The sequence below is a fragment of the Toxotes jaculatrix genome, chromosome 20, assembly GCF_017976425.1.
Source record: "Toxotes jaculatrix isolate fToxJac2 chromosome 20, fToxJac2.pri, whole genome shotgun sequence".
Classification (NCBI taxonomy): domain Eukaryota; kingdom Metazoa; phylum Chordata; class Actinopteri; family Toxotidae; genus Toxotes; species Toxotes jaculatrix.
Genome location: NC_054413.1, coordinates 1849997 through 1870336, shown reverse-complemented (window position 1 = coordinate 1870336; position 20340 = coordinate 1849997). Strand labels below are relative to the sequence as shown.

General features: G+C 42.7%; 4 protein-coding genes and 1 long non-coding RNA gene across 8 annotated transcripts in view; 3 read left to right on the top strand and 2 right to left on the bottom strand.

The window, feature by feature from the left end:
- The window catches only part of LOC121200371 (E3 ubiquitin-protein ligase RNF31-like), a 39874-nt gene extending 38938 nt beyond the window's left edge, over window positions 1-936 (top strand). For both annotated transcript variants that reach the window (XM_041065638.1, XM_041065637.1), the window contains exon 24: window positions 310-936. In XM_041065638.1, the coding sequence (XP_040921572.1) occupies window positions 310-357 (48 nt within the window). In that variant the 3' untranslated portion in view covers window positions 358-936. The remainder of the gene's footprint in view (window positions 1-309) is intronic.
- A 1016-nt stretch (window positions 937-1952) lies between these two features.
- On the top strand, window positions 1953-9500 carry irf9 (interferon regulatory factor 9). Its single transcript, XM_041065734.1, has 10 exons — window positions 1953-2026; window positions 2436-2535; window positions 3624-3746; window positions 3874-4054; window positions 6241-6371; window positions 6617-6701; window positions 6819-6878; window positions 6997-7386; window positions 7528-7643; window positions 8025-9500. Exons 2-10 carry the CDS (start codon window positions 2479-2481, stop codon window positions 8184-8186), a joined length of 1305 nt encoding a protein of 434 aa, XP_040921668.1. The 5' UTR covers window positions 1953-2026; window positions 2436-2478; the 3' UTR covers window positions 8187-9500.
- Window positions 9501-9586: 86 nt separating this feature from the next.
- On the bottom strand, window positions 9587-12630 carry emc9 (ER membrane protein complex subunit 9). Of its 2 annotated transcripts, none has more exons than XM_041065769.1 (6): window positions 12473-12630; window positions 11993-12195; window positions 11020-11096; window positions 10796-10865; window positions 10454-10548; window positions 9587-10151 (listed from the first exon to the last, which is right to left on the bottom strand). In XM_041065769.1, the coding sequence occupies exons 2-6, from the start codon at window positions 12185-12187 to the stop codon at window positions 9971-9973; spliced, it is 618 nt and encodes a 205-aa protein (XP_040921703.1). In that variant the 5' UTR covers window positions 12188-12195; window positions 12473-12630; the 3' UTR covers window positions 9587-9970. The 2 variants fall into 2 exon arrangements, with proteins under 2 accessions (XP_040921703.1, XP_040921704.1); XM_041065770.1 differs by having other exon boundaries at window positions 11993-12192.
- Window positions 12631-13939: 1309 nt separating this feature from the next.
- LOC121200425 (neutral cholesterol ester hydrolase 1-like) lies at window positions 13940-17638 on the top strand. The gene is made up of 5 exons (XM_041065744.1): window positions 13940-14220; window positions 14997-15219; window positions 15367-15436; window positions 15592-15763; window positions 15928-17638. The coding sequence occupies exons 1-5, from the start codon at window positions 14086-14088 to the stop codon at window positions 16546-16548; spliced, it is 1221 nt and encodes a 406-aa protein (XP_040921678.1). The 5' UTR covers window positions 13940-14085; the 3' UTR covers window positions 16549-17638.
- LOC121200465 overlaps window positions 15211-20340 on the bottom strand; it is a 12217-nt gene continuing 7087 nt past the window's right edge. Inside the window, exons 3-7 of one of the 2 annotated variants that reach the window (XR_005896534.1) lie at window positions 19541-19642; window positions 17519-17632; window positions 15916-16613; window positions 15596-15749; window positions 15211-15429 (exon numbers count right to left, since the gene is read on the bottom strand). This is a non-coding gene — a long non-coding RNA (uncharacterized LOC121200465). The remainder of the gene's footprint in view (window positions 15430-15595; window positions 15750-15915; window positions 16614-17518; window positions 17633-19540; window positions 19643-20340) is intronic. The other variant, XR_005896535.1, reaches the window with a different exon arrangement.

Below are 20340 nucleotides of genomic sequence, written 5' to 3'. Positions count from 1 at the left end.
TCTATAAACCTTTACTGCGTCACAAACCCAGGTATCATAACGTCAGGTCAAATATTAACTTCATTTGTTCTACTTGTTCAAACAGAATCTGGAAAAACTGGTTTAAAACCTCGCTCCTCATTAACAAGATCAGTTACACAGCGTTCTGAAATTTAAAGCTCATTTCTTATGAAAAGAGTTAAATGTTGTACCTGAGCCACTTATCTGATCTCAGTGAGGGATTAAGCTTCACGAATAGGTTTGTGTATCTTGTTTTTTTTTCCTTTAAAGTTTAAGATAAAGAACTTTGTCTTTTTTCTTTCGTGACAGAAACTGATGGAGGTTCCTCTTGGAGAAAAGGTTCCTCGTAACAAGTAAATATTCCTGAGCTGCACATCATCACCGTCCTCAGAGGAAGAGACAAAGATCTGATCTGAAATCTGCCTGGAAAATCTTCACAAAGTCAGACGGCTAATTGACGACTAACGAGAGACCGATCCAATCATCTGACAAGTAACTTTACTCTCCAGCCTGCGGTGACACTTCTGACCAGTTTAGTGCCAAACCATGTGAATTTGTGTGCCAGCTTTGTGAGTCAGCTGTGTCCGATTTGTGTCCCTGTATCTGTTTTTTTTTTCTCTGTTGATCATAAAGAAACTGATTTTGAAGAAGAGGAACTATTGATCTAAACATAAGCAATACTCTGTGATTTTCTGCTGAGTTCAGCTGAGTCAGTTAAAACGTTTCTCTCATTTCTTTAAGTCGCACGCGAATCTTACGAGAATCTGATGATTTATCTCTTACACATTATGTTCATCATCATGTTAAACTTTCTCAGAACAATGTAGAGTTAAAATTAAGCACGTTATTCACTGTCTCAAGGGTCAAAGAGTTCAGATTTTATTTATGTATGATGGAGGGATGAATCAGACTCAATAAAAAATATTTTGAAGTGTGGATTTGTTGACGTTCTTGAGAAATATCATTTAAATCGATCCCTATTAGTTTCTTATTGTGTTTATTGTATTTCTTGTTGTGCACTTTACGGTTGTGCTAAGTAACTACACTTGAAAGTAAAGTAAGTAACTACACTTTAAGATTATGAATTTATAGTAAGAATTTAATCTGTGGCTTTAGTCATAGAATTAATTCAATGAAGATAATATAAAGATAAAGAGTCTAAAATCAGTGGCGCAATGCAACTAAACACATTTACTCAAGTACTGTACTGCAGTACAGAGCTGAGGTATTTGTACTTTACATGAGTACTTCACTTCAGAGTGTAATACTGTACCTTTACTGTCCAACATTTATCAGACACTTTTAGTTAGTTATAGAATACAAATTACAAATTCAGATTCTGCAGAATGAACACATGAAGATTTTATATGAAACTTTGCATTAGATTAAACTCAACAGTTCATGCAACAGATTAATCCTTTCATCGACTGACAGTAAAGGAATTAGCATTTATTTTGATCATTGAGTCATTTTTTTCTTTAAGTTACTGAGTTTTAATTAATTTAATTTGGAATTTTCTTTTAATAATTTTGAGGTTTGAACTATCTGTAATTATTACTTATGATTCTCACATTTTTTTCCAACAGTAAAATGCTGTTTTTATATTAATGCAATAATAAATAATAATCTAGTGATATAAAATGTAACAGCATTACAATCACAGGGATCATTTACTACACTGAGTACTTTTACTTTAAATACTTGATTTTACACACACACATTTACTTAATTAAACATTTTTTAACGCAGGATTTGTAATGGAGCATTTTTTACAGTGTGGTATTACTTGTTTTTTAAGTTTTTAAGTTTTTTTTTTAAGCTTTAAACTCGAGGCTGTGTATTATCATCAGTGCATCTGTGTGTGTGTGTGTCTTGTCGCCCCCTAACGGCGAACTCGCACACCGTTTCTCAAAAGTCACATGACTTCTAGGAAAGGGAGCGGCAGCTGAAAGGCTGCAGAGAGCGGACCGCAGAGTCAGAGCGCAGACACTCAGTCCGCAAGCACCGCGGAGGAAACACAACGGAGGTAAACGAAACTTAAATCTACTTCCTTAATTTAACATCTTACGCTCTATATTTGATGTACTTATAAATAAACAAGCGGCGGCGGCAGCTGCAGGTTCTGATTTTTGTTCTTAGACCAGACTCCATTTAAAAATTTGTTAATTTTAGAAGCGATTACTTTTTTGGTGGAACTTGTGTTTAATCTCTCGGGTTACGCTGAAGCTGCACACACGCGGTGTGTGCATTAACGCAAGTCGCTATTTAACACTGGTCACTTATTTTGTTATTATTATTGTTATTATTGTTATTATTATTGTTGTTGTTTGTTCAAATCCGTATTGTTTAATAAAGTTTTATGCCATCGCGGAGACACGTTGTGACACCCATGTTCTGATGTTGTTTGTTTGTTTGTTTATTTGTTTGTTTGTCAGTCTATGTGTTTGGGATTTTGTTTTGTTTAGGTTTTAATCAGTCATGGCAGCGGGAAAAATGCGCTCCACACGCAGACTACGCTCCTGGATCGTCGAGCAGGTGTGTGTGTGTGTGTGTGTGTGTTTGTGTGTGTGTGAGAGGCAGAATAACAGGGATGGAGGGGGTGAGGGACAGAGACACGGAGGGAGGGGGGAGAAGGAAAGGGAAAGAGAGCGGCAGAGGGCTCCATTCACATTAAACACATCACTATTTATATTTACAGGACTTTCCATCGATTCTGACCGATTAACTGTTTTAGTTTTTCTTACGCGACTGGAAACTGATTGGTCACAGCCGCGCGCACAAGGAACAGTTTTTGGTTTCTGACATTTTGTGAAGAACACGATCAGCAGACAGATCAATAACAAAGATAATCAGCAGATGCAGCCTTACAGTGTAGCATCAGCTGAAACAGCATCTGAACTGGCCTTGTTTCAGTTTACATGAGTCACATCCCGAAATTTGATTTACATCTACCTGTAAATCAAATGAACACATGCAGATGTTAAATGAGAGATCGCAGGGAGTTTCTGCTCTGTGGACAAATAACAGATGAGTTCAGCCACTGAACTTTAGAAGAGACAAACGTACAGTGTTGGTATAAGTGAAGCTCGGGTGTCTTCTTTTATTTATTACACTATAAATGTGTTTTAAAAACTCGTGGGACCCTTTGAAAACAAGATGCTACAACTCACAGGGTTTATCCTTCTATAACAGATTGAAATACATTCAATTTCACTGATAGATTCCTGTAAGGCTGCATACTCTGATTATTTTCCACAGAAGCGGATTGGTCTGTAAAATGTCGAGCTCTGTTTTTCTCAGAGTCTGAGGAAACGTGTTCAGATGTCTGGTTTTGTCCGACCTGCAGCCCAAAGCCTGAAACCAGTTCATTTACACTTATTTCAAACAGAAAAAAGCCACAAGACTTAGTGATTCATTTTCTGTTGATCAATCTACTGCTGCAACTACAGATTATTTTAGTTCTCAGTTTATCTGTCAGTTATTTTCTGGATTAACTGACAATTGTATCGTCCATAAAATGTCAGACAAAAGTTGAAAAATACCAGTTACAGTTAATATCATGTAATGATTGTTCAGCTCTGAAAATCCAGATTCATTTGTGTTTTTGCATCTGACTGTTGCAGGTCAGCAGTGGAAAATACCCCGGGCTGGTGTGGGACGACGAGGCCAAAACCATGTTCCGCATCCCGTGGAAACACGCGGGGAAACAGGACTTCCGCAAAGACGAGGACGCCGCCATCTTCAAGGTCAAGATGCATTTCTGGGCTCAAAACCAGAACACGTAACTCTCTAAACTCTTCACATCAGAAAGACTGAGAAGCTCTGAAATCAAAGAGTGGTTGGCCCTTAATAAAACATCCGTGTCTTGTGCAGGCGTGGGCAGAGTACAAAGGAAAGCTGACAGACGGAGGGCAGGACAACCCGGCCTCCTGGAAGACCCGTCTGCGCTGTGCCCTCAACAAGAGTCCAGAGTTTAAGGAGGTGATGGATCGAGCCCAGCTGGACATATCTGAGCCGTACAAGGTCTACCGCCTCGTCCCCTTCAGCGAGCAGGGTGAGACACGTCCACCTCACAAACTGCGGTTAGATTTAAACTTTCTGCCACTGTGAGAGTGATTCAGAGGACAGGCAGGCAGCGCGCCGGCCGGTTTGGCCTGAGGTGAATCACGTTAATACTCAGTCAAGTGTCAGAGTCTTTGTTGCCAAACACACACTCACCTCTGTTGCCAAAACACGAGGTGGCGGTTTCATTAATGAAATCATAACAAAAATCACTTACACGATATGCAAAATTTAGTAATTAGCAGTGGTGAAAGCAGTTTGGAACGCGCGCCGCCTCCCACAACAGAGCGAGCCAGTTTCGACGATCGCTGGGTTCAGCTTCTCAAACGAGAGAATTTAGTTTTCTATCATTTTACATTGAGTATTTGTGGCTTTTGAACTTCAGGTCGGACAAAAAAAAATGTAGACATCATGTAGGTTTCGAAGATTTCACCTTTGGCTCTGAGAAACTGATTTTAAAGAGAGACTGATCTATAGCCAAAATATCGTTGGTTACAAACCTGTAACGCATGACATGTTAACAATGTCGTACCTGTTAGTCGACATCAGGCTCTGCCTCGCTGTCATGCCCGGATGAACACGGCAGCTCTGATCTGAACTTCTTTCCCAGGTGAACCCGACAGTTCCGTCCTGACCTGAACAGAACAACATGAAGGTCGCAGGTCAGGAAACGATCCCACAGCGACGAGGCGTTCTTTATCAAACTAATACACAACCTGATTGGTAATCAATGAAGCATTTTACTTATTGACAGACAGCAGCTCTCAGGTGACAGAAACATGTAAACACACACAGATGCAGTAACACAATGTGTTTCTCCGTCACGTGACAACAACCTGCCAGGAGACTTCTTAAGAAATTCAAATTTAATTCAGGTAGAAAAAAGTCCAGCACACACACACACACACAGTATGTAAAGATTTGGGCTTCATGCAAATAGCAAGGCTTTACATTCAGTCATCAGGGGAGGAGGAGTGCTGTTAACACATGATGATTGTTTTGTGGTGGGTAAGGTGTCCAGGGAACGCAGTCATCCAGCTGTGCTAATCCAAAAAACAGCTGGCAGATGGGTTTGTGATGACAGTGATCCTTACGTGCTGAGTCAAACCTTTACACGCAACAAAAACATAAATAATATATATTTTTGTTTTTAATCACAACGGTCGCATTAGACTGTCGCTCTGTCCTGGATGTTTTCGTCCCGGAGTCACGTCACATTAGAACACCTTTTCTTTTTGGTCTACAAGTACAGCTACATCCCTCCGTACGGAAAAATGGTCCTGACTGATTTTCACAGGCAGCTGAACGTTTTACCACAGACTCACACAGACTCACACCCATGCCCCTGGGTGGAAACCTCTGTACAAAAACACTGATTAAAACATTACACAATGTGACTGGTGAAAACTCTCCACCTCCTCGCTCTCTCGTCCTTTCTCACACTCAGCTCTTACCTCCCGCTGACCTGACGCTCTCCTCTAAAATGTTAAATCCCTGCAGACCTGCAGTTACCGACAGTTTACAGGTATTTACAGGCTCTGCTGCCGTCTGCTCTCGTCTCGTGGCTGATATCCTTCTGCCTTATTTACTCAGGTCCTGAGGACTTTTCACTCATCAGAGCAGGATTTACTGACATGACCCAACTTTCTTCTACTGAACTAAATTCTGTTTTAATGTGTGTCCAGAATGTGGCTTTGTGTCTTAAAGCCGTTATGTAAACCTGCCGTGTGTTTGTGTAACATGGTGACCCACCGAGAAAAAGTCCAAAGTACAACTCTGACACACGCTCACTGGATTTATTTCAGTGCATTTTATTCCTTTATGAATTATTTTAACTTTAAATGTCGTCATCTTCCTTTAAACAAGATAAAATCAGCTGTTTCAAATTTAGATCAAGATATTTTCCACCTGATCCACCTTCAGGAAAATTATTGATTGACAAAAGGTGATAACAGATCAAGTGACTGGTTGCACCTGAGCTGTTTTGCTTAGTGGAGCAGTGAACAAACGCTGAGGTCAGAGAGTTCATCAGGTCCAATCAGCCAATGTCAACATACCTGTATCATTTATTATGTTTACTGATAAACGACGAAAAGCAAAACTGTGCCTCAGTCGAGTTTTGGTTATTTGATCAGCTGTTTTAAGCTCCGCCTACGTTATTTCTTTCTGTCTGTTTAGGTTTGGTGGCTCCTGAAAAGAAAGGCCGCGAAAAAACGTCCAGGAGGTCGAAGAGGAGGAGCAGCGAGTTGGAGAGCGACGATGTCAGTCGTGACAAGCAGATAAAGACGGAGGAGGTCACGTCTCAGCAGGTGAGTCCACCGGGGGGAGGAGACTGAGCCTGAGCAGACTTTGGATTCTGTCCATGTGTCTTCATGTGTACGATAATGTTGATATAAGCCACATTTGGTGCCACACATCCAATAACCTGTTTAACTCAAATGAACTGACTTTTCCTCCCATGATGCCGCACTGCTAACGAGGCTAAAACCCTGTTTAAAGTGAAAAAAGCTAAAGGTTTCATCCATCTGATGACGTCCGTCTTTCTGATCCTCAGCATGTCGAAGACGTTCTGCTGCAGAGCGACATCATCGTCGAGACAGATGAGCCTGTTCAGCACACAGCCTCCATCCCGAGAGATGGTGAGTTTAACTGCGTTCGCCTCCAGCATTCACACGGGCCGACCACAGTAACATTATCTCATGGCTGAGTTTATCCCCGTTGACCTCTCAGCTGTTCCTCTCCCTGTGTGTGTGCAGTGGTCGATGAGATCAGGCTGGATGTGCGGATCGAGGAGAGCGTCCCTGCTCCTCAGGGAGGTAAGAAACCGTGCAGGTTGTTCAGCTTTTTTAATTTGATTTTGCTTTGTCAGATATTTTGAAAGGACACGATTTATTTTGATGCTTTAATCCTCTCCTCTCTCGTTTCTGTCTCCAGACCAGGACTCCTTCAATGTGGCCGTTCACTATTTAGGACAAGAGGTTCTCAACCGTCAGATCCAGGGAACTGACGTCCGGATAACGTACCTGCCTTCCTCCCTCAGTCCCCCGACGCCGGCCGTCCTCAAAGGCAGATTCCCACGCGTCCCTCTGCCCGAGCCGCCCTCCACGCTGCCGGCCAGCCCAGAGCTGCAGGCGCTGTTCACGCTGCTGCCCTTCATGGAGAAAGGAGTGGTGCTGACTTCCACGCCGCAGGGAGTGTACGGGAAGAGGTTCTGCCAGGGACGGGTGTTCTGGACGGGGCCACACATGACCACACCGGGGCTGCAAAAGATGGAGAGAAACACTGAGCCGGTGCTGCTCTTCAGTAAAGACATCTTCAAGCAACGTGAGTGACCTCAGGTTCATTCGTTTTCAGTGCTGCTTCAATCTCGAGCCCTTAAACCACATCTGTTCTGATCTCAGAACAGTGAAATGAAAGTAGGAATTATTACGTATTTAATTCACTTTTCTCTCCCCACGCGTTCAGAGCTGGACCAGTTCCGTTCGAACGGCGGCGAGCCGCCTCAGTGCAACGTCATTCTGTGTTTTGGAGAAGAGCTGAGTAACACGGAGGACCCGTCCAGAAAACTCATTATTGTTCAGGTAACGGTTCAACACATCTTCAACACCTCTGAGTCACATTTAAACCGATCACTGAAGTACTGAGTGATGTTTATGCTGTTGTTGTTCCTGTGTAAAGTCCAGACACTTCCTGTTCTGCAGCATCTCAGTCAAATTAAACTTAAAACCGAAAGCAACAAACTGTTTGTTGTGCAGGCAAAGAGCTCAAAGGTCGAATATAAATTTGTTGGCATCAGGTCTGTTTGCATTGGAAACTAAATTATTTACATAACGCGTTTCCCTTGTTAAAAGAGAACGTCAGGAAATCAGCTGGAAAACACGAGTCCAGCAACTTAAAGCCTTGTCCAGAACTTTTGGAGTAAACAGTAAAAACACCTGAACCTACGTCGCTCTCTTCTGCAGATCACTTTCCCGTGGGCAGAGCAGCAGGTCCAGAACGCTCAGTCCATCTTTGAGTCCATCACCATCCTCCAGACTCTGGCCAGTCAGTCTCCGCTGGGTGAAATAACTCTGAACCTGGTCACTGTGCCGACATCCGAGACCATCACCTGCGGGACGCTCTGAGCACTTTAGGCAACGTGAGGGGTTTAACTCCAAGAATAAGACCCTATCATTCCCACCACCACCACCACCAGTTTAAAACGTGACCACCAGGGGCTGAGCAATATGTCGGCATGTTTATCATTTATCATGTTTATCAAGTTACCAGATCATGTAAAATAATTTTCTCTGTCCAGTTTAAAAACACAGATTCATTACAGCCTGAATTGTCCCTGAATGATAATATAACTCATGTCAAAATAAGAGTCTCTAGTTTGTGTGGTAGTTGCATTTATTACATACCACTCAGCCCCTTCACATGTATAGCACTTAAACATATGAACACTTTATGGTTGGAGATATAATAGTGAACTTTCTGTCCCCTGGAAGTGGATTTTCAGGGGTGGACTTTGGTCCCTGATGTCCTCGGAGATTAGTTGGTGTACTGGAAGCACTACGTGTAAACCAACACTGAGAGGTCGTCTTTACTCTTTAAAAATGTGACGTTAACTCAATGCTTTTCACCTTTTCATTCCCCCAGTTTAAAGGGTTTCAGGCCTTTGAATGAAAATTTAGTAGAATTTAAACGGGTCTGAAGCGGCGTTCAGTCAGGACAGTCCCACTGAACCTCCGCCTACTGCTTCGAAGATTTCCTGCCCAGGATCAGTGAAACCTGGATCACTTCTTTGAGAACTGCACGTAATTCTGATGCTGTTTAGACATTTTTAAAAAAATTTTTTAATGTTTTACTGTCAGAGTCTGTCGTAGCTGCTCTGGGGGCCAACAAAAAAACAGAAACTCCACACAAAAGCCCTGCAGTGAACACAGTCTGCTGAAGCTCAGAATGTCTGGTCGTTTGTTGAGACTGTCAGGAAGTTTTTATACACATTTTTTTTTCCCAATGTGGCAGTTTGGTGAATTGTCACGCAAATGTCCCATTAAATGTCTCTGTGTTTACATGTCAAACACTGTTCCTCTTTCCCACCACAGCTAACTGTTTCTGGCGAGAGCCGGAATGATTTAAAACACGTTTCCTCTTGAAAAGTTACTCGAGTTTAAGGAGCTTGCAGCTGATGCAACATCAGTTTAGGCAAGAACTCGTTTGCTGTAAACGACGAAGGCAGCTACACACATGAGTCGTGTTAAAAACACATAAGCGTTGTTTGTTTGGCCTTTAAAAGGAATCTGACATCTCTGAGGTTTCGGGGCAACGCACAGAGGCACGAGCTGACATTCCTGCTGCGGAACAGACACTGAACAGGATTTACTGTTGCTTTCAAGTGGCGTGTAACTGCCATGTTCAGAAAAAAAAACAAAAAAAAACGTCCATTTGAGGAATCAAATGATGTTGCTGCAGGGCTTTTGTACCATATGGTGTTTCTGTTATTTTGTCCATCCTGTGTCGCTTGTAACATAATGTAGAAATAACAGTAGCATAGCATCAAATGACAAAAAGGGACCAGAATAAAAAAACAAAACAAAACACACAGATGCGTAGCAATAGTGTTAAAGGTGTTTTTAAGGTGGATTTTTCCTTTAAGTCATCAGGGTATTGGGCTGGACCACAAGGCACACTCTGATGGGTGGGGGAGGGGGAGGGGGGAGTGGAAGACTGCAGAGATCTAACTAAGCTGTAAATATTTTGTTATTTATGCATGTTCTATGTCATGTTCTGTGTTAAACTGAGAAAATGCATTAAAAATAAAAGTCTTCCTAAAGTCTGTGCTGAACATGTGGTTGTGTCGGGTTATTAAAAAAAAAAACGACGTTGGATCAGAACATAAATAATTCTGGGGCCACTCCTCAGCCTAGATGTTCCCGTTGACCGGCGAGGCGAGCTCTGCTATCTTGGTGTTAAGTTTCTGATTGGTCCAGTCCTTTGTTATGTCGTCCAAGTGGCTGTCAAAATCCACCAATAGCATGTGATCGCCCGACTCCAGCATCTGACTGGCTATCGCCCGGGTCTCCTCCCACTGTCTCAGCATTATCCTGGACAAGATGGACAAAGGGACATGTTAGTACTAACGTAGTGCAAAGGTTTGTGATCAGGGAAACTGATCTTATATCCTTATGTCCCACCATGATCTCCATGACAACAGAACAACAAACAACAACAAACCTGAAAGCCAATAGCTTCATACACCTCATTAAAAAAAGCATAAAGAAATCAGGTTAACACCGTGATCCTATCAAGTCAGGTCAGGTTTAAGTCAAATTTAAGACATTTTAGTGCTTTCTAAGGTCTTTTTTTAAGGTGTCCCCCCCGCCCCTGTCCACCAGCTGTCTCTTACGTGTGTTTGTCTTTGAGCATCCATCTTGAATCTTTGCGCTCATACATCACGATGGGAGGAACCCGATAGTCTGGAGACATCTTACTACCATCAAGCTATGAAATAAAAGCACAACAAAAAAATATCGATCATACAACAATCAACAATCAATCAGTTTTTTTTATGAATAAATCATTCAGAAAATATCTAAACCTCCAAAACGTTACCTGAGCCCAAAGTGATACCCAAAAGAAAAAGTGCAATGCACTGTGGGAAAGTCACCAGCACTGTTTGATAAATATCTCACTGACTAAAAGGACTGTCGGGTCATGGTGTTAGAGCAAACCTCTGTGTTACACTCACCATTAACAAAACTGCATTATCAAACTGCTCAGCAACCTTATCGGCTATCTTCAGCGCACACGGCGTCGGACTGTGGGGTTGAAAGATGGAGTCGTTAAAGAAAATGGTGGAAACGTTTGAATTTTACTGAAATGTATGTCTCTCTCTCTCACACACACACACACACACACACACACACACACACACACACTTTAATATCAAACTTCAGGGGCTTGAAAACTCACCTACTGTCTGATACGCAGGCGTTGGCTTGATAGTATCCCACTATCCTCTGCTGAGTCTGTGAACACCACACGTCCACCTGAAGCAGAGACAGGACAGACTGTCACTCTGAAACGTCACTTAAATCAATCGCAAACTGGAATCTCTGCCAGAGCAAAGTATGTTTGAAATATCTGGAGCCCAGACGTCTGTCGACACCAAGCAAAGCCAATATTTACGTCTAGAGCTTCAAAGCCACACCATCCTTGGTGGTTGTTCTTGTTTCTCGATTGGCTGCTCCTGAAGTTCCTTTACACTGTTATGTAATCACTTATTTGACAGTGAACTTACCTGTAAACAGTCTTAAAGTCTGTCAACCACACCAGAGCCAGGCATGTTGTTTAATTAGTGATTAATTTCCCTGTTTTTAAAAGGCATTAATTAAACCACAGGCTTTATTGTCTTTCATGATAGTAAATGTATAGTAAACACAAACAAGGATTTCTTTCAAATCCAGATTACAGAAACTGTATTAAATTGAAATTTTCTTCTGTCTGCAAAAACTGTCAAAGGCAAAATTAAAAAAACATTTTTTTAACATTTTTGACAACATCCAAGAACTATTTTAGAGACACACTTTTTCAAACCTTACTGGAAAACAGTTCCATTTTACCACTGAGGATATCTTTTTACACAGATTCACTATGTTTCTGAAGCACTGTTTTTTGCCAAAGGAATATTTCTTATCCATCTCACAATATCAGGGAGGTGTTTGATTCATTCTGCCACCGCATTTTATGTCACTACATGGGAAACGGGTAAAGAGTCTTTAACCAGAGGAGCCTTGAAAACAGCTGTAGGTAATAGCTGTAGCTGGGAAATAACCTCAAAACAAAAGCTTCACCGTGTGACTCATATGTGCTGAGACGCAAACAGCGAGCTCGACCGAACCAGCAGCTAGTGTGAGAATACCAGACTGGTCAGCGGGTGTCCTACCTGCGTGAGGGCCAGCTGAGTGATGGGAGCCAGGGGCAGGTGCGAGTGAAGCAGCGGTACGCAGTCAGTCACACACACAGCGCCACCTGCCGAGCTGGACGACAGCAGCAGGCCGTTGATGCTGCAGCGCGGAAACAGACAGGCGTGCAGGTACATCTTCACATAAGCCCGACAGGACAGCTCCACCTCACCCATGATGGCTACTGGAGGGACACAGAAACACACAACAAGCAGTGAAAACGGGCTTTAAAAGACACGAACAGATGCTCGAATGTACTCTTAGCAACACATGGGAAGGATGATGATTTTCATGAAACCTAACTGCACTAGATTTGCCCCAAAGCCGAGACAAAATCGCCCCCCGCGGGTGTGTTTTTTCAGTTGGATGTAGCCCTATCACCAGCTAGCCGGCTGCTGTTGCTGCGATGTGTATTAGCATTAGCATACGAGCTAACGAGGCAGGGCGGAATTCAGCCTTACCTGAAGATGAATATGATTATACGCGGAAGATGCAGCTTCGAGAAGCAAATGCTGATTTAGAAAGATTTTCAACGTTAACAGTTCATGTAGGCTTTTTAAGAAGCTAGCAAAGGAGCTGTAACGGCTAACTGTTTCACTTAGCAGCTGATCAAACGACTCTGAACGGCTACTTCCGGTTCCGCCCAGAAGGGTGAAATGCGTTAATGTGATTGGCCGGAATGTCGACGTTTAGTCATTTGCTTGGACAACAAGGTGCCAATCGTTTCAGTCACCCTTCTTCAGCTCCAGTATAAAGCTTGTGCTCTACAGCAGAGCTCCCTCTAGTGGCGAGGATGTATCGTAAAGATTTAAAAAAAGAGTTTTACAGACAAAAATAAGCGATTAAAGTCAGATTTATATTCAAAGACACTACACCTCCATTTTCCAGCTGTTATTTACATTCATATAACTCAGTGTTTCTGACATTAAAGCACAGAGTAATTTTAAAAAATTCCACATTGCACTTAATGTTCTTTAGCACACAGTCTCTCTCTATATATCTCTATATATATCTATATATAGAGAAAATAAACCCTCCTCTCGAGTGGATAGTGGCAGATGTCTTTCAAAATGAATGTATGTATTTGAAAACTTGAATTATCCAATTACTGAGGTGAGGTACATACCCTGCCCACTGATCCTCTCATTTGATTGAAGTCCATGGCCATTTATACCCGGTGCAGCTGTACCTGGAGGAAATTCAAGTTAGAAAACTTACTGATGCTGCTGAGAAAAATGTGCCACTGATCCCAGCTCACCAGTGGAATACGTCTGGGCACCAAGTCTTTGGGCAGAAGTAGGACTAGTATGACATGGCTGTTCAGAGAGGGCACCGGAGGCTGATACTCAGACTCCAGTACCGGTGAGAGAGAATAATGGGATGAATATTCTGGCACAGACTGGTCACAGGAACTAGAAAAGGTTGGTGTCAGTCTCTCAGAGACTAATGACAAGCAAAAAGATTACAGGGCGTGCCTCTGTACAGCCTGACCAAGAACATATCTGAACAAAGTAGGAAAGAAAAGAAAAGTATCTGACCAGCTTCATGACTGTTTTATTTTATCCACTCCACAGAATACAGTGTTGTACAAGCACGAGAACAAACAGGCCAAGTATCTGCCAGAGGACAGAGAAAGTACAGCAGCCGGTTTAACAGTAAGGAGAGGACAAACTGTCCAACATACTGAAATAAAGCTTAGAAACAGTATTTGGAAAATAGTGCGCTTAGTGTGCAAGGTACACAGTGTGTGACTGACTCTTCTATAAAATCTATCATTTAAAAAAGAATTGGTTTTACTAATGTTACCTGAAGAACTACATTTCCCGTCAGCAACCACATTACGTAAGGCCTACCCTACTTCCTGAAACGAAATTTCAAAATAAGAATGTTTTCGCGTGTCATCCGCCAGAACCGCCATGGGATCGGCCGACATCCTACAACCCGGCTTTTATTTTGAAATCGGGGTCATTCCTCCGCGTTTCGTCGATCTCTTGCGGAGCCACCGACCGCCCGGGATCTGGGGGAGGATAATCCCGTATGAACGATCGGCACCGGGCAGGTACAGTCCGCCGCGATGAGGCTCCGTTTGGCCGGAGCCGTGCTGCTGTCGGCGGCCGCCTACTACGTCTACCTGCCGTTACCGAGCGGCGTGAGCGAGCCGTGGAAGCTGATGCTGCTGGACGCGCTGTTCCGGAGCTTCATGCAGGCGGTGAGAGCCGAGGGATGCGGGAGAGAGGAGGGCACAGGGGGACAGGTTGATGTGAGGGCAGATGGAAGGCTGGCAGGGTGTGAGGGTAACAGTAATATGAAAGTGGGCAGGTCTCAGGTACAGAATTCTGCCACATTACCAGGATTCAGTTTAGAAAACAAAATAAAACAAATATATATAAATATATATAAATATATATATATATATATTTATATATATATATTTATATATATTTATATATATATATAATGGCGCATTTGGAAATTAGACAATGTAGTTTACATTATAAACTAACTATGCTCCACTGTACTGTGTTCAATTTTATTTTACACTGGAATACTTCCTATCCTATACTCCTGATTACAACACTATATGGCACTGTATAGGGTGCAGCATGGAGCGGGTACACGGTGATCTCAGGCGGTCAGAACAAGAAGAAAATGACCTTTGACCCTGCTGCTGAATGCCCTTTAACATGGGCCGCTTTGATATGTGGCGCTGGCCTTGTACTCACGGGTCAGAGCTTTAACTCCTATGTAACACGCTCCTCTTAAGCTTGCACTGGCAGCTCACACACCTAAGCCTTATAATCGTATGCATCAATGCAGTGGAGCAAGTTTTTACACACATTCTGTGCATAGGGCAGGTTTTCACGCCCCGCTGAGTCTCACCCCACCGCCTGTTCTCCGGCTGTGACAGGGAGATTTTCAATCACACTGACTTTAAACTTTCATTTCTGTCAATAAAGTTTTCTGTCTTGACCTTTGCATTGCCAGAGCGATGTGGCTCACGCGCTGGGCGTGTGCCATCGCGTCCACCTGTTGAACCAGGTGGTGTCCTGGGTGGAGGTGATCGAGGCTCACTCCTGCCCCGCCGTGCACGTGACCGACTCCGCGCTGGGCGGCGTGCCCACCAGAGTCTTTCAGCCAAAGGGCGGGAAAAAGCTGAGGAGAGGGGTCATATATTTCCACGGTGGAGGGTGGGCCCTCGCCAGCGGCCGTGAGTGCTGGATTTAAAACTGAAGAAATAATGTTAACTAACTTTTGTGTTGTGTATTGAATATAAAGATGAGCTGAATGCGGTGGCTGGAGGTCATTAAAGTTCAGCGCATACAGTATAACACACTGCCAGCATCTTGCTTCACAGGAATGCGATCCTATGATCTTCTTTGCCGGAAAATGGCGAAGGACCTGGACGCTGTCATCATGTCTGTTGAGTAGGTTTGAACGTCGGTCACATTACAACAAAATAATTTATTTAGAAAAGAGGAATTTTCCTAATTACATCCAATATTCATATCAGTAAATTAATAGGACCTTTAAAGTATTATGTATCATAGTGTGGTCTTCCTGTGATATCTTGTTGCTATAGTTACCGTCTTGCTCCGGAGGCGGTGTTCCCAGATCAGTACCACGATGCGTTGGCGGCGTCGCGGGCCTTCCTGTCTGCTGAGGTATTAGAGCGGTACGGCATCGATCCAGAGCGGGTGTGTGTGTCCGGAGACAGCGCCGGAGGAAACCTGGCTGCTGCTGTGGCACAGGAGGTGAACGAAACAAACACACACCTCAGTATACCTACAGTATCTTCAGTGGTCTCCACTGGGACTTTGGCTTTAAAGAACCTGAATAAATCAGCTGTTACTGTTTAAAACCAGCTATACAACCCGTATCAGCTGAACTGTAATCCAAAACCCACCTGTATCCGCAGCTCAGCTCAGATGACAGCCTGACCGTGAAGTTCAAGGCCCAGGCGCTGATCTACCCGGTGCTGCAGGCTCTCGACTTCTACACCCCGTCCTACCAGCAGAACCAGGCCGTGCCCATCCTCTACAGGCCTGTCATGGCTCGTTTCTGGCTGCAGTACCTGGGTGCCGACTCCTCCCTGGAGCCCGTCCTGCTCGCGAACAACCACAGCTCCCTGGACCAGCCGGCCATCAGTGCCGACACCCGCTCCAAACTGGACTGGACCTCTTTGCTCCCGGGCGAGCGCAGGAAGCAGTTCCGTCCGGTTGTTAAAGAAACAGGATCGCCGGGGGTGTTGGGTGAGGTGCCGGCGCTGATGGATGTGAGGGCGGCACCGCTGCTGGCGGACCAGGGGGTTCTGGGTAGGACGCCTAAAGCATACGTGATGACCTGTGAGTTTGACGTGCTGAGGGACGACGGGCTCATGTATGCCAAGCGCCTGCAGGACGCCGGGGTCACAGTGACCAGCGATCACTATGAGGACGGTTTTCATGGCTGCATGGTGTTTGCATTCCTGCCGATGATGTCCAGTGTTGGAGAGCGGAGCATGAACAGCTACATCCACTGGCTGGACCAGAACGTGTAGACAATCAAACAGAGTCCGTCTGTGAAGCCAAAGACGTCCTGGTACGTGAGGGCTCCTGGTTGGATCTGCAGAGAGGAGACACATCTATCACCTGTGTGTGGGCAGAAAGGAGCAGCAGTGAAAGAAGCTTTTTAGTTTCTCATCTAAACTTTTCACCATTGTCGTCACCACTGAGTCTGAGGACGCACACACACACACAGTGTGCACTCACACACACAGTCAAAAGCAAGTATGTCACTGGACCTGTAGATCAGCTATGAAATGGTCTTCACTGAATCTTTAAACCAAACTGTTTCCAATGAAACCAAAGAGAGTGATGCTTTAATGTGAAGGCCAGTGCAACCTTTTGGAGAATGATATTATATTTAAGAGTCATTATTTTCAAGAGAAGCAAAATGCAGGGATTTATGTAATTATATTATTATAATATTATTATTATTATTAGTATGTAAGGGCTGTACCTTTGCAAAATAAAAGATTATTAAGATACGAAACATTAGAAACAACATGTAAAACCAACATAAAAGTTTTAGTGACATGTTTCCAGTGATATCAGCAATAAAAAAGTAATAACTCCCAGGAAAAACAGAATTTCATGTTTAAAATTCCTTGAATTTGCTTTTTATTTTGACTATGCTGAAACATAATTTATGTACAGTAGGATTTCCTACTAAACAGCTAATTTTAGAAATGTTGGAGCTCTGAATGCTAGAAAATCTACACAAATCACAAATTCTGAAATCATGATTCATCACAATCATAAAGACAAATACAAAACAGTAGTGATCACGGTGTAATCAATGTTTATTCTGAGTGTAATAAACTGAATGTAATAAACTGGTGAAGTTTGCATTTAAAACATCAACATTACAAAACTGAAAATTTAGGAAAACCAGAGCTCAACACTATATATAATTTAACAGTGTATTTTTTAATAATCACTCTGGGAGATAATCAGCAGCTTATTTACATTTTCCTCATCAGTGATTTTGTGTATCCGGGGCCGTTCTCTGAGCTTCCTCACTCACTGTAAACTGAAGCAGGACGACAACCAACAGCTTTCAGACGTCTGGGGAAATAAATTCTGATTTAAAAAAAAAAAAAATCAGTTAAAACCTTCATGATAATATACAACCAAACAAACTCTGAGTCTACCTGCTGCTGAGGCTCAGAGTCACTCACAGAAATGATCTCCAGCTTTATTCTTTTACGATGCACTGAGACACAGGAACAGTGAACACTGAACAGGCCAGTCAGCGTTACAGTGTGTGTGTGTGTGTGTGTGTGTGGTAAAAGTATGCCAGAGTTCACAGCTGTGTATACTCACTGGATTGTGCAATAATATATGTTTGAAAGCATCCCTCACTCTCTGTAACTCTCTGATGACCACTGTGGCGCAGGGCCAATGCAATACTGATGATGATGATGATGATAGCTGTGAAATTTATGCAAGAATTACTGTATCGCCACGAGAGACGAGACGTCCCAGAGGGGACTATCACGTTTCCCTCCCCCACCTCTCAGAACTGGCCCCAAAACCAGTGTAACGAAGCGACGACGGCGAGCGTCACACAGACTCGCTTTGGCTTTTGGCCCCGAGCGCAGCGAGCCAAGACTTCAGCAGACACGCTGAGCTGAGCGTGGTCATTACAGGGCTCCACATTATTCACAGAGACATGCTGAAACTGGAACACTGGCTATCAGGAGGCTGCAGGAGACGCACTTCCCTTTAAGAAAGGGAAGTGCGTCTCCTGCAGCCTAATCCTGACGCGTGGATCCGTGTGAGCAATGCAGATTCCTGTGCACATAGTTTGTACACTTTCTAGTAAAAAGTGAAAAAGTGTCTTATGCATGTTTAGTAAAATAAGTCAGAATTATGGATTCAGACTTCTGAATGTTTCTAAGTGCTGTAATTTTAATGCCATATGTGAAATGATGCATTAAAGTTTTTTTATTGTATAAATATGCTTTAAATATAAGCAGGTTATTTCTCACTTTTTTTTTTTACATTGCACTGTATGTGTTTTATCATCAACTTTTAACAGGATATTCAACGTTCAAAACACTATAAACTGAATATCTGTAGGTTTTTAACAGTTATTTCGACAAAACAAGCATCGTATTGCACTGTTTTAGGACATTTTATAGAAAAAAATAATCTCATCATGAGGTCCATTTAGTAGCTGTTCACGTTTGAAAGAACCTATAACTACATCTTAGTAATGACAACCATCAAAAATTCACTTATTTGCCATAATTATAAAAGTTTTACTAAATATTAAAAATGTAGTATTTTAAAATTCTTGTTATTAAATTATAGTTATTAAATTATATGTTACTATTTATAATTATTGCTGTTATTAGTTTTTAGTTATGATTACTAGTTACCATTGGTATCAAATATATAGCATTCTTTATATTTTTATTTATATTTTAAACACTGTCTCAGTTTCTACATCATGGTTCAGTTATTAGGTTATGAGTTACGGTTATCATTAGATATATATTAAAAAGATAATAATCACCTTAAACATAAGTATTAATTATTTATCCTTATTAAATAATAATTTTTATATTTTAAAAATGAATATGATTATATACAGATTGTTATCGATTACAGGCGATCACAGGTGTAATTTCAGAATAAAAGTCTGATACAGGAGATGGCGCCAAATCCTCCTCCTGAGCTTCAGCCTCCAGTCAGCAAATCAGCCGTTACAGTCAGTGCATATGTGGATATTATTCATCACATGAATCGTGTGTCATTTAATCCTTTTCTTCTTGTTTTTATCTCAAACTGATCAGTTTCTCTTTTCTGGATTTACACTAAAGTATTTTTAAAATCTCTGGACTCAGAGTCTGATTTCTGCCTGTGATCTGACGCCCTGTGATACAGGAGAGAAATAAAAACTGGTCCAGAGCGACAGATCTGCCAGACTTTCTCCATCTGTCATCCCGATGAAAACCCGTTTTACTTTTGTACTTTACCCACCAAAGAAAGCTTTGGCTCTGCTCCTGTCTGTCTCGGGCTCGTCCTTCTCGTCTTTTCTCTTTCTCTCTCACACAAACAGTTCGGCGCTCTTCAAGTCAAAGCCTGCAAAGACAGAAACCAAACGCATCAGGTGATTGCGTGACAGACTCTAACATGCCTGTCAGATCATGTGATCAGAGATGGCAGTCAAGAGGTAAGCAGGAACATGTTTCTCCTGATAGACAGGTGTGTATGTGTGTGTGTGCATGCCATAAACAGTCAAACCTGCATCTGAAGCGCCACGGGGGCATGCTCAGTCTGCACACACCTAACACACTTCATTAGTGTTTGAATGCCCATCAGGACTTGATTACCCAAAACTGTGTGTGTGTGTGTGTGTGTGTGTGTGTGGGTGGGTGGTGGATCACTGAGTCAACAGCCTGCAACACCGCAGCTCGCTGCCAAACAGGCCACACGTGTGAGAGCAAGTTCTGCATGGATGTTCACGCAGCCGTTGTTTCTCCACGACCACTTGAGTCACAGCAGAGCAGAGAGCTTAATCCACTTATCCCAGCATGCACTCAAAATGGAATAAGTCATAGCAGGTCCACGAGTCCTGTCACATGTCAGGGGGTCTGAGAAACGCACATTTCCTTGCTAGCTGCAGCACTAAAAAATAATGTAGAAATGTTATTTTGACCAAACACTATAATTAGTTTTGTTTTTACTAAAGACGAAGCTCTGCTTTTGGTTATGTGTTATGTGTTGCAAGTTTTCCCTCCTAATAAGATTACTGTTTGGTTTCTGGAAGAAAGAGATGT

What these genes read in the sequence shown, in the direction of transcription:
- irf9 (XM_041065734.1), top strand. Translation starts at nt 2,479, where the DNA reads ATGGCAGCGGGAAAAATGCGCTCCACACGCAGACTACGCTCCTGGATC. An exon ending in GCTCCTGGATCGTCGAGCAG is followed by an intron (nt 2,536 to 3,623) that starts GTGTGTGTGTGT and finishes TGACTGTTGCAG; the next exon opens with GTCAGCAGTGGAAAATACCC. An exon ending in CGTCCCCTTCAGCGAGCAGG is followed by an intron (nt 4,055 to 6,240) that starts GTGAGACACGTC and finishes CTGTCTGTTTAG; the next exon opens with GTTTGGTGGCTCCTGAAAAG.
- emc9 (XM_041065769.1), bottom strand. Translation starts at nt 12,187, where the DNA reads ATGGGTGAGGTGGAGCTGTCCTGTCGGGCTTATGTGAAGATGTACCTG. An exon ending in CTCAGCTGGCCCTCACGCAG is followed by an intron (nt 11,097 to 11,992) that starts GTAGGACACCCG and finishes TCTCTGCTTCAG; the next exon opens with GTGGACGTGTGGTGTTCACA. An exon ending in GCCTGCGTATCAGACAGTAG is followed by an intron (nt 10,866 to 11,019) that starts GTGAGTTTTCAA and finishes TCAACCCCACAG; the next exon opens with TCCGACGCCGTGTGCGCTGA.
- LOC121200425 (XM_041065744.1), top strand. Translation starts at nt 14,086, where the DNA reads ATGAGGCTCCGTTTGGCCGGAGCCGTGCTGCTGTCGGCGGCCGCCTAC. An exon ending in GTGGGCCCTCGCCAGCGGCC is followed by an intron (nt 15,220 to 15,366) that starts GTGAGTGCTGGA and finishes CTTGCTTCACAG; the next exon opens with GAATGCGATCCTATGATCTT. An exon ending in CTGCTGCTGTGGCACAGGAG is followed by an intron (nt 15,764 to 15,927) that starts GTGAACGAAACA and finishes CTGTATCCGCAG; the next exon opens with CTCAGCTCAGATGACAGCCT.